At 38.3% G+C, this 13,310-nt stretch overlaps 1 protein-coding gene across 3 annotated transcripts in view; it reads right to left on the bottom strand.

The window, feature by feature from the left end:
• LOC137992836 (uncharacterized) overlaps positions 1-12,949 on the bottom strand; it is a 53,424-nt gene extending 40,475 nt beyond the window's left edge. For 2 of the 3 annotated variants that reach the window (XR_011121751.1, XM_068838371.1), the window contains exons 1-8: positions 12,769-12,949; positions 11,681-11,941; positions 9,639-9,719; positions 8,786-8,899; positions 7,441-7,563; positions 3,839-3,931; positions 2,191-2,305; positions 1,048-1,133 (exon numbers count right to left, since the gene is read on the bottom strand). Coding sequence is in view for 2 of the 3 variants with exons in the window: in XM_068838371.1 (XP_068694472.1) it covers positions 1,048-1,133; positions 2,191-2,305; positions 3,839-3,931; positions 7,441-7,563; positions 8,786-8,899; positions 9,639-9,719; positions 11,681-11,941; positions 12,769-12,900 (1,005 nt within the window). In the remaining variant the exon portion in view is untranslated. The remainder of the gene's footprint in view (positions 1-1,047; positions 1,134-2,190; positions 2,306-3,838; positions 3,932-7,440; positions 7,564-8,785; positions 8,900-9,638; positions 9,720-11,680; positions 11,942-12,768) is intronic. The other variant, XM_068838372.1, reaches the window with a different exon arrangement.
• Positions 12,950-13,310: the final 361 nt, after the last annotated feature.

The raw sequence follows: 13,310 nt of genomic DNA, 5'->3' as shown, positions 1-13,310 counted from the left end.
GGGTAGTCCATGGACTGGGTCCATGAAGGGGTCCATGGACTTGGTCCACAGGGGTGGTCCATGGACCTGGGGTCCATGTTTTGTATATGTCCTAACCACCAATGTTCTTTCAGTATTGGAGAAAAGTGATCAAATTTGCTCATCCCAGTTGTTACTTGAGCTACAAGGTTTTTTGCAACTAAGATGCATGCACGAAGAAAATCCTGCATGTACAAATGTACATGCCCCTAGACCGCCCTAGTTTGCAGCGCCAAAGGCGCTTGCACCATTCTTCATGTGCATACAAATTCAAAATCTCATGCTATGCCCCTGAGGACAGAACTACAGAACATTCATCCTCCCAGAAACGTGCTTGCATCAGTTGGAAATAGTTTTTTTTTTTGCCTTTAACTGTTGAGCTACGGGTACATGTTCATGTTCTGAATGCAGCCTTCTGTGTTGGGAGCAAACCACTTGCAATGACCATACTGTAAGTTACCCTGTATACAAACCACTGTACCCATCAAGGAACAATAACAAACCTTCATGTAATACTATAAAATAAGTGACATAAAAAACCACATCACTCTTGAGTTTGATGGTGAATTGATGGATGTAGTTAAGTACTGCAAAACTACGGTATGCACATTATTTCTTTATTATTTTATGTATACAAATTTATTTATTTCTCCAATGCTTCTTAGACCTTAATATTCCACTCTGTGCGAAAATTAATGCTACCATCTTGACTTTCATAAACTAAGCAAGAACTGAGTTTCAAATGGGAACTCTTCTTTAATTTAAGATTTGAATACAGTATCACTGCTTGGGCTATTCTGGATTTGACTTAGCTCTCGGGCATAGATGCCTAAGATGGTTCAGACATGACATGACAGCTGGATCAAAAGGATCAGCTGTCTTGAGATAAATGGGAAGACTAGAAGTAGCAATCCTCACAAAACCTGGACAGATCTAGTGTCCGGTGACATCATGGCTCTTCAATCTCTCAGTTAAAGATGCCCTGGACAGACAGACAACTAACTGTAACTACATGTATTAACAACTCACCTGATTTGCACTAATTTGAGGAATAACTTTCTTGACAAGTTGGAAACCAAGGAACTTCCTATCAAGTGTTGACTCAAAAAGGCGTTCTAAGAACAAACACAAAGCAATTAGCACAGTTCATGGTTACCTTAAACAGAGCTAATAGTAAACAAGGGTAAGAAAAGGGGGATGCTGACCATACTTAAGGTGACGATGGCTGGATATTGACCATGCTTTTTAAAGACCAAGACAAAGTTTAGGTTCATAATAATTATTACAACTGCAAGAAGAAGAATGAGCCCAGATTTCATAAAAGGAACTGCTGCAATAAGTTCAATTACAATGTACTGCTCTGCTGGACAGACAATCAGGGCATTATTTATTTAATGTTATAGACCTTGAAAATTTGCATGTACATGTATGTATATCCAGGCAAAAACTCTGCAAAATTTGTCATCATGTCTTAAAATACATGGGTCAATCTTCAAGCCCACATGCATTTCAGGAACCCATCTAATTCAGAAAGTCACGGTTTCCCTAAATTCTAGCAGCTACACTGAGGGAAGAAAGGGGGGGGGGGGGGGGAGGGGAGTCCTGTGTCGCTTGTCTGTGCTTTGTCGATGATTCATGTTGCTGTGAACGTTGCTGTCGGAAATTTAAAGAAAGGGTGTCATTTGTTACAATTTCACCCTAAGTGCTGTCGCTACTTTTTAGGCCATGTCGCTTGTTGGAATTCACCCTGGCAGAGCCTCTACACTGTATGAGTCCTGTCATCATTCATTCATCGACACAAAAACAATTTGGATGCCATGCAATTACATTTACGTACATGTACATTGTGTACATTTGTATGAAGTAATAAGGCAATCGAAATAAAGTGTCTGCATAAAATGTCATATGAGCAGACCACTAACTGCATTACTAGTCAAACTCTGTAGTTAATTAACTGTTCTGAATCACATAATTACTAGATCTTTTTTTTTTTGGATGTTTAGGAGTCTTGTTATTGGAGCATTAGTTCTGTGAGATCTCTTCTGCCAAATTGTCTTTGGCGAAGTTTATAAATAAATAAATAAATAATAATTTATTACTCTGCATGCACATGTATGCAAATGCTAAAGATGTCAAAATCTACTGTTGAATAAATGGACAATAAAATTATACCTTCAACCACTGTGCTCCAAAACAATTGAAAATCACTTGCAGGATTGTTGTTGAACAATGTAAAGAAAATTTCATCCCAAACGCAGTGGACTCTTGGGTGTGATGAAATGGATTCCTAAAAAAACCAAGTTTTTAAAATTGCTATAATTATGGTGTACAACATGTACTGGTTGCTCAATTTTATAGTGTTATGATTGTAAGAACAGGATGTCTTTCAACATACAGTTGTACATGTACCCAAGCTTACCATGTGGCAATTACTGTACAAGGAAGTAGCACTCTACATTTAACAAATTATTATCTGCTTACAAAGTTTACAATAGAGGGAGAAAGTTTCACAAAGAGGGAGAAACAAGACCAAGATGTTTAAATATATCACCACAATGCATACATGTACACCATACATTGTGCAAAGGCAAGGGGAACATTAAGGTTTGCGGCGTTGCAGTGTTGCTTATTTTTTTGTGCAGTGTTTCGGTGAACAAAATTTCGCCTTGTGGTGGTCTCAAACCCTGCACTTCAATATTTGTGTTTCAATCTACAATGTTCGGTGAAATAAAAATTAATTATCTGCGGTGTTGTGGTTTCTTGTTTGACCCTTGCCAGAACTAAATTAATTTTAACCTATATGCAAATTCTTCTGCATCTTCATAAATTATTAAATACGCATTCCATTATGACGTTTTGTTGACCTTTGCTCAACATCTGCTTTCAATTTTTAACAAAATTTTTAGTAAAATACTGTCAAGTTTATCTTTAATTTGTTTCAACTGCCATTCCCAAACACGTACGTGGAGAAGGAGAAGATATGACAGATACGTTAGAAGTCTTACAACACGAATAGCGAGGATGCCGGAACAGTGGAATCTGCTACTGAATGCGTCACATTTTTTTTTTTTTTGAATGAGGAGGCATAGCATCTTTTACGCAAATACGCACATGCATTAACTTGAGGTCCAATTGGTAGGATTTTTTAAAAGATTTTCTGTTACCATAATAATTATAATTAAAAGCCCTCCGAGGCCCCCACACAGTGACAGTCTCATCACCAGTCCCCAAATGCTGGTTGCTTTTGGAAAGGAAAGGTTATAAAGACAATGTTATGACAGGGTTAGCAACATCTTGCCCTTCATTTGTAAACCCCCTGTTTGTTTCGTAACTTGCTGAAGACTCTACAGATGGGTAAAATTCGGAAACAGCATTTGCGAGACCCTAACTTTCTTTTCACCGAAAAAAGCTGGAGCAAGGATAAACATGCATCAACAGTATTATACTAAATATTCTTTCTTTATAATCCACTTACATGTATCTTCAATGAAAGAAAAGAATAATGCTTGCTTGTTTTCCATGAAACACACGATAATTTACCTTAAGCATGTTCACAGAGAAGTGATAGTGTTTAAACTTCTCTACAACCAATGACAATGTGAAGAAACATGATTGTACTCATACTATGCATGCATACCCACGCATGCCTATAAGCGGAGGCAGAAACAAACAGCTAACCCCCCCCCCCCTCCCCCACAAAAAAAAAAGTAAAAAAATAAAAATTGTAAAAAATCACATTCAGGGAATTTTGCACAATTGCAAAAAAGACTTTTCATTCAAGTGCAACAACTATTTTAAAATTTAATACGGTTTGGGGTACCTGCAAAACAGCACCAAGTTCTGGGTAATTCATTTTGTCTGCAATGAAAGAGCATTTCCATGCTCCTTTGACAATCTTCTTGTCTAGGCGGTCCTGTGTGCACAATAATTATCACTGGTTAGTGTCTTGCATATACGGTGTAGCGTTAATTGTATAAACCTGTACACTGTGCACACTGCAAACATGTTGTACTGTATAAATTACTATATCACAGGTACCATTTTTACTTTATTGAAAATGTTTCATTCTAATTTTATTTTATTGTGAAATGTTATTGCTGTACATTAACATTATACATGTAGTACCGGAAAACAAGACAACAACAAAACTAATCAAAGGCACACTGGTGTGAAAAGAAAACTAATGACTAGATTAAAGAATAGTAAAGAATTTTAAGCCGAAATGCACATGTATATAAAAAAAGTTTCATAAAATTGTTTACATGATTGCACCAAATTTGTTTCAGATATTTGTAAACTGTACCTGTTAAGGTTACAATATTATGAATGTTACATGTGCTTCCTTTAACCTTTTGGTAATTAAAAAACTAAGGCAACAGTTTTTGTGTTGAATTCAGCTGCCTTGCTAATGCTTATAACGTAAACTAATTTCTCACTTAATATGGCCTAAAAGAAAGATCTTACATGTACCATGCATATCCTGTAAATAAGACAATACTCTTCAAACACAGACCTACATGCAAGCCTGCAAATAACTTTTTGCTATAAGCCTGTCAAATGTCAGGTCAGGGACAAGGTTTGACCTGACCCTAGACGAGAGGGAAGGGCCAAGTGATGAACCGTATGCAGTCAAGTTCCCATTAGGATGGACCCTATTGGGCCCAGTTGGTCCCACGAATCCTCACAAAGAATTTCACGGGAACTTTGTGCGTTCCCTAGATGACGAGGACTTACATGTAACTTGCTTCAGTCGCAAGTGAAGAGGTTCTGGTTGACTGACTTTGGTGAGAGTTTAGCTGCATCTGAGGTGTGCATGTCTCTAGAAGACAAACGAGCCTTCAAGATTATGAACGAGACAGTTACAAAAACAGATGGTCGTTATCAGGTCGGGTTGCCTTGGAGAAATCGACTGCCTTCTATCCCAAACAACCGTGGTTTCACTGAGTCGAGGCTATGTTCCCTAAAGAGACGACTTCTAAAGGATAAAGCACTTCATAGGAAGTACAACACTACTATGGACGAATATTTGTCTATGGGTCACACAGCAAAGATTCCTCTATGAGAGCTGTCTGTTGAAGGAAAGATCGTCTGGTACCTTCCTCATCATCCAGTTGTCCACGCCAGGAAACCGGACAAGGTTCGTGTAGTTTTTTATTGTGCCGCCAAATACATGGGTACCTCATTAAATTACCAGTTGATGCAGGGACCTGACCTGAACAATAATGAGTACTGTCAGCGACGTTGGCGGCAAATTCAGTACCTAGCTACCATTTTCTGGAAACGTTGGCTCTGAGAATATCTGATCATGTTGCAGCAACACCACAAGTGGAACTACGTTAGCCGGAACCTTAAGATGGACGACTTGGTTTTGTTCACAGAGGAGAACACCCATCGGGGTCAATAGCCCTTAGGTCGGGTTACCAGAGTCCACAAGGCTAAAGATGGTCATGTGCGTTCAGTGGAGATTAAAACGAAAATGGGTTTCCTGATCAGGCCCATTACAAAGCTGTGAGAACTTCGCAGCGATTTTACTCTCTTGAATGCTCGGTGACCCCCATTTTTCTTTCCGTAGATCACTTCCTTTCTTGATTTTGTCCATTTTAACAAAAAACAAAAAAAATCTGTACGTGAGAAGTTACAAATACTTGGCCTTTTATGCTATCGTGCGACCGAAGTTTTCTTTCTTAGACTAATATGTATCGTTTTTCAAGGTCTATTTCACCTCAGAAAAAGACATCAGCTGCAAAGGTTAATTTAGTTATATTAGTTATGTTGAACTGAGTACGTTTACCTGATCTAAATTTTACTCATGTAGCTTTTTTATTGCTGACAGTTGTAAGCTAAGATCGTCTTAAAGTAACGCAATCTTCTAAAAATGCACCTCATGATCTCGAAAACGAGCACGGTGACCCCCCATTTTTTTTGCCTTTTTGGCAAAGGTAGATCATTACCTTTCTGCGTGGCAAGTTTAAAAAAAATCTGTACGTGGGAACGTTTTGGGCGCGAACGTCCTTAAGTGTCTTAGGAGTTTTCTTGTTATCCCCCAAGGGGCCAATCAGTAGAAGTATATTAGGACCGAAAATTTTTGTTAATCGTTTTTCGTCCTGTTTAACCGAGTGCATGTTATATAGTCACACGAGTACTCCTTTTTCCTTTCTTGCTGCACACATTCGGTAAGCCTTGTCATTTGTTAAATATTTCTTTTCAGTTTACGTTTTACGTACTAGTTACACTCCTAATGCAAAGCAAAGCAAAGCAAAGCAGAGGACCTTCCACTAGGTCTGTGAAGGAAAATGGAAAACTAGAGCCAGTGGCATCAGAGGTAAACAACCAAACATTGATACTGGACCAATCTGCAAGTCAAGCGGCGGCTGCATGTTCATGAAATGCTCTATCATAAGCCAGCAAGGTGTTGCCTTGGAATTGGAGGAATGTGTGCAGATCAAAATTTACAAAGAGTTAAATCGCGCCATATCAAAGGAAAATTAGTTGCGAGTGTTAAAGAAAAGATGGAAAAGGCTCCTTTAATTATTATTATTTTGTGCTTGGGGCGCCTGGTAGAAGACGTCAAGACAATTCTACCGTTGAAATGAAGCTGGGTTTCTGACTCGCTTTCCCTCAAGTTGACCAAGAGAAATTTGACAAGATCAATAAACTTTCCTGCAACGACCTGCAAAACTATCAATTTTTTATTGGAACCAGTGAAACTACAGGCCCAGCAATGAACAGCTGCTGAAGGGATGGAAAGGAGGACGGGGACCATGATCCAAGGGAAAAAGATGCAGCACTCTTGTGGGCAAACTTGGCTACAACGTTATTGGCGATGGAGAGTGTAAACTGCAGGCTAGGGTTGCAGGTCATCATTTCACCATACTGTAAATGAAACAACCAACATCTTTACTAATACTAACATTAAGACTAAACACTATGCTCAGTTATGTGGTATGTGGTAAAACAATGACCTGCAACCTACACTTTCCACCCTCCACAGAGAAGAAGGAATAGGCCTACCTGCACCTGGAGACAGAGTGTGTGTGAGGGGGGGGGAGGGGGGGGTTGCACTGTCAGCTTCCATTGATGCCTGCCACTGAGCAGATGGAACTACCGACGTTACATAAAGTCACTTTACCTTTTACCTTAAGCAGCTGGCAAGGATAAAGCTGTGGTCTGAGCATTGAGGTGTCCTGAGTCAAGCTAGGATTGGGTGAATTGCAATGACAATGGAAGGAGTTAATAATTCTTGACAGAAACTGGGGCGAGAGGATGAACCAAGCACAATACCAGATGTGCCTGCTGAAGAAGAACTTGACGGGGCAAGCTCTGGACTGACGGGAGACAGGCCTGACTTTTAAAGCACCAGTTCCCAAGCGCATCGATTGGCAATGAGCTACAATGTAAAAATAGGATCTCATGCATACATACCCCCCACAACCTTTGAAGAGCAAGTGCAATGAGAAGTGTCTCGGGTGTGGCCTGTTCCCATCCACCCTCTATTATCTCCTTGACAGATGGGTAAACCAACTTTTTGAAGACACCAGGAGACACCTGAAATTTAACCAGAGCAGGAAGATCAATAATGTTTTACCATAAAGGGAGGCCCTGGTGCTTACCAGTTAATAATAATTATTATAATGACATGACTGTATAATAATTGTTATATAATTTTATCCCATGTTCGGCAAAAACTATGCGTCATTGCCAGCATTTAATAACAAAATATATTTTACATGTAACTGTGACAATGTACACGACTGTAAGATAATAATACATGTACATTGTAATAATTACTAAGGGCCAGGGAGGTGGTCCTCTCATGCCTCTCATCGACTTCCCAGAGATAAATCCTCCCAATATGGCCTTCAATCTGGGACAGACCCGTGGACTGTCCCAGACTGTCCCAGAGATAAATCCTCCCAATATGGCCTTCAATCTGGGACAGACCCATGGACTAAACACCTGGCCCCAGTTGTTTGAAGGATGGATAGCACTATCCACTGGATAAATCACTATCCAGTGGATAACTCAATCGGTTTTGCTGGTGTTTATCCACTGGATAGTGATTAATTTTATCCAGTGGATAAAAAACAATTCATGGTCATGTGAATGGAATACTAAAATCATTGCACAGATTGAAACCGTGACATATTAACCCCACAAAGCTACGTAGCCTTTGAATAACAGTCAGGCCCCAGTTGTTCAAACGATGGATAGCGCTATCCACGGGATAAACCACTATTCAGCGAATAAACACTAGCAAAACCAATTGGGTTATCCAGTGGATAGTGATTTATCCGGCGGATAGCGTTATCCATCGTTTGAACAACTGGGGCCACGTGTTCACCATGAATAATATTGCAACATGCTTTTCGTGGAATATCTTTCAACTAGCTTTATGTACATGTAGCTTGATACATGCCATTGCAGCTAGGTGCACAAGTTTCCAGCAAAAGATTTTAGTGGAGCTCCTAGGCCTCCTTTGAGTTTTAGATGTTGATTAAAATTGTTGGTTATTGATTGCAAGGCTTGTTTGTTTACTGCTGTCAGCTCAGAGGTGTTTGATCACTGTAAACTGTATAATATTATCATACTAATGACGATTAATTTTGTACTTAAAATAATTATGCAGAAGCATAATTATTTCCATAATTATACACTACTGTATATTGCTTTCTGGGGTTGGAAATGGGAGCTCCACTTTTAGGCTTGACTAAATCTATATATTACATTCTTACATGTACATGTATACAATTTTTTCATTTTAGCTTACCACTGTTAAAATATCCACAATGACCTTGGCGCAAAGTTCTTTCAAGTAACTCTTTTTCTTGCTTAATTCTCTAACTCTTGTTATCAACACAGGAAGCCAATCTGAATTGACTGACTAAAAATGTAAGAATGTACGTTACAAGCAGATTAATACTTCTTTTCCTCTTGAAAACACTAAATGACCTGAAGCTGTTTGAACACAGCATTTAACAATCAAAAACTACCAAACAATTCATTAATACAACGTACAATGTAGCTTTTTAATTTATGGTAACAGCTTAACGAAATTCGAAATTTAGATCACAGTCATACAGTCTACATGAGTTCACTTCCCGGAGGACTGGATCGCAACACCAACATAGTGCAGCAGTGATATTATGTGAAATCCAAGAAGACATGTACTTTACCTGAGTTACGGACCGCAAAGCTAATCTGAGCCCATTCTCAGAGCAGTTTTGTTTCTTGTTCATACAGCGCTAGTGCAGTTTCTCTCACTCACATTTTGAAAAAAAATTAATGTTACCACCCATCCGTTAGCTCATTTGGTTGAGGTTGGACTACCGTGTGGGAAATCACAGGTTTGAGATGCAGCCAGACCAACATTTAGGGTCTTCCATGTACATAATTGAGAAAATAGTTCCTTTGTAATACATCTAATCTCTGCAAATGGTATGCCCTGTGTTACATGTACAACCCTTGATTTTAATAATGTGGCATGTTAAAGAAGAAGTACAAGTGAGTATAATTAATTTTTCAAAGGTATTTTCCCAGTAATTACCGACAGTCTAGTTGCATTATATTATCTTGGCTGCAAATATTATTTATTACTGTGGCAAGTCAGTGGACAAACTCACCGAAATCTTGTCCTGTTTAATCTGGGATCGAAAAACAGAGATCAAACCAAATGCTTGTCCAATGTAACAGCCCCGCTCTTCCTGTCAATCATAATTTTTTAATAAAAAAACCTATCAATGTTTAACCTGTGTACAGTGTAAAAAAGCTAGGAAGAGGAGAGGAAGAGGAGGGGAAGAGGAGACTATGGAGGAAAAGAGCAAAAACAAACAAACTAACAAAAATAAAATTAATAACCAGAAAAGGGGGACTGTAGGAGGGTGAAAGAAGGTAAAAGCACATGCACATGCACGTAAAAGGAGGAAATGCCTCGCCTCTCCCTATGTACAGTGTACATATATCAACCTCCTCTTCATTCTCCAATTTTTTTGTTCTTCTTACCTTTGTCTGTCACACTCATACATGTAATGGCTTTTTAAGACCTAAATAATTAATATTATTAAACAGGGAATAATCTTACAGGGAGTTTGCAATGTTTAATTTTTAACCCATTCAACCCCTAAACCGGCCATACTTTTCTCATTAATGGGGAACCCCCAGGAGTCAATGGGTTAAGCAAACAACATTTTATGAACTTTATGCAGTTACAGCTACTAATTATTATTATTATCATGTAAGGTACATAAAATTATACCAGACAATAAGCGCAAAAACAAACCATACATGTATATTAAAATGCCTCCATAAATACCCCTCGCTCACCTTTCCTTCTAAAAGAACTACTTATAATTATATGTACAGATGATTTTACTTGTTAGTGGGGAACACCAAAGATGCAAAAGGGCTAGTTAATAATGGTTGGAAAATACATGGTATACATTGGTACCCTATCAATACAATAATTTTAAACTTGTGACACTCAAAAAGTTCATTTAAAATGTGGAACTTATGTAAGCTTTTTTAATCATAACAAAATCACTGTAAAAGTAAAAAAAAAGTGCGAACTAATATGGGGAAACAAACAATCGGTCGATATGCTGCATGTATTGTCTGGGACAAAATTCCCTCACATCTTAAAAAACTAAACATACAGTATACATTGTACCAAGACTAAAAATAATTAAAAGATTATCTACATGTACTGACAGAACATCATAGTTGCACATAACTTAAGCATATATCCTCTCTCTCGTATTACATGTACATGGTACTTTTAAAACTGCTTCTTTGAAAATACACTGTAGATTCTATCTCAATTCTTTACAACTTTAAAATCTGGAGAACTGGCTAGAAATCTTAGGATTACCGGTATTTCAGCTCCAGGCTATACCAAGTACAAATAAAATAATTATCTTTTCTCTACTTATGTATGTATGTAATAATTAGGTACAAGGCAAAATAAAGGCATATTCTATTCTGTAAAATCAATAGTAATTTACATGTAGGTAAAGAATGGTCTCATGCATGAGTAGTGTACTTACAGTAAAAGTCCTCTATAAGGTACCATGTATGAAATAAATGTACTGCATACATGTACAGGTAACATTAATTTTTAAGTGTGGACTATAGACGAAATGGAGAGGTGATCCTCACACTTTACTGGACAATTTAACGAATTATCTTCTTTAGACACTTGAAAAATTTACCAGTAGGTGACTTCAACTGGATTCGAACCCATGATCTCTGTGATGCTGATGCTATGCTTTACCAACTCAGCTACACTGTACATGCATGAAGATCAGGGCAATTTGTTGGGCTCATGTGTTCCTGTGAATTTTCAAGTGTCTTTAAGAGACAATATACTTACAAGTGGATTGTCCAGAAACATGCGAAGGTCACTTCTCCATTACTTTGATTTTGCCTACTTCAAATACTTGTATACATTCATTCATCGAGGTTAGCCGTTTTGCAGGAAAACAATTCTTATTGGTAAATCATGGTAAGAAACAAGTGCATCATTGGTAAGAAATAGGGTCCAGTCAATACAGGCAGTCCTATTCAACAGCTTCAAGTAAACCCTCCTTTTAGTATGAAATTATTGTACTGCATTCATAACAACAAGTAAAATGAAAATGGTGCTTTACAAAGAACATGTACACTGTACCTCAGCCTTAGCACTTCCAGTAACAGACAAATTTTCTTTGATTAACCCAAGAACTTGCTCAGGAGTCAGGCAGTTGAACTCAGAGAGAACCTCTGTCAATGCTGTAGCAAACCCTGGTCTTGCACCTTTTCTTGATGAAGCAAGACCCTTAACAAGCCTTTTTACACTGTATTTCAAATCCTCACAGCAGGAAATCTCTTCTTCCCCTTCTTCTTTTGCCTTTTTATCATTCTCTTCGCCAGTTTGTACCTTTAATTCAAACTGTTAAGAATTATCTTTACATCGCAATGAGGTAAACGTTTAGAGCATGGCGAGACGTTCTACGATCTTATTGGTTGTTTTTATGTTACTTCATCACTGCAACATGTACATTGTTGGATGGAAACAAAAGATCTCTCATTATGTTCTTTTGTTCATCCACCAGCATTTGCCAACACCATTGTGACTTCTGTCTCAAGAAATTGATTGCCAACTACCTTGTATGGAGCTATATGTAACCACCAAATAATTATGCTTCTTATCAGGGAGAAAAAGGGTCGCCACATTTTAGAAAGACCAGAGAGAAGGGAATGGGATTTGCAGGTTCTTAGTATAGCACACTGTTCTGTTCAATTGCAAGTCGACCATATCCTTGTTTGCAGCTGTCTATTACAATTGCAGCTTTAAAAAAAATACTTACATGTAACAACACTTTACTTACTCAAGGAGACCTGTACATTGTACGTATAGATGTCTCCCGATGCCGTTAAGGTAGACCTGGAATCAAGGCTGCTGCCTAAGAAAATTTTTAAGGGGCCCTCAGAGCTAAACACTGAGAACCTAGGAGCCCAACATACACAATTTATGAACTGAAAGGTGTTGCTGTGAAAAATTAAGGCGCCCAGAGCTATTCTTTGGGAGCCCCAGGCTACCGGGCTCCTGTTAGGCAACAGCCTTGGGAATCGTCAAATGTTTCTCTTAATTTAAAAATCGATTTCCTCATATTTCTATGTATTCGATCTACATATAAACATCGATATCCTGCTTAGACTCTCAGGAAGTTTACGATGTTTTCAAGAGCTCGAGAAAATCGGACAAATCTTCCTTACCGTTCGTATTCCATCGTATTGGTTTTGAGCTTCAATTAATGTACACAACAACTTCGAGGCTGCCTTTAACCGTTTTGCCTCATCGGTAGACGCAAGATCCCAGAAATGCGATAGGACGTCTTTACTAGACATAGTCGTTCACCAACAACACGTGCTGTCGACCGCCATGTTGAATTTGTCTGAGAAACACTGGAACGATAAACACAGCTATACCAAATAGTCAGCGGTGTATATATAAATGGTGGCCTAGGTACTTCATGTATCCCCTATTATAGTGTATTTAAATTATAATGTTTTCCCACGCGTATATTATAATACATTTAAATAATTAACACTATATACCCATGTCTACCCTTACATACCCTTATAAACCCCTACTTACCCATGTATACCCTTATATACCCATGTATACCCATGTATACCCCTATAATAATTGAAATACATTATCAATAGCTTACATTTAAAAACATAATAATAAGGGATACATGAAGTACTTACCAATGGTGGTTGGTGGGTCGGTCGGGACTGTCGTCGGTCGGAAG

The sequence above is a fragment of the Montipora foliosa genome, chromosome 2 (assembly GCF_036669935.1).
Source record: "Montipora foliosa isolate CH-2021 chromosome 2, ASM3666993v2, whole genome shotgun sequence".
Taxonomy (NCBI): domain Eukaryota; kingdom Metazoa; phylum Cnidaria; class Anthozoa; order Scleractinia; family Acroporidae; genus Montipora; species Montipora foliosa.
Note: the sequence above shows the minus strand (reverse complement) of the source record. Positions and strands in the feature narration are given on the sequence as shown.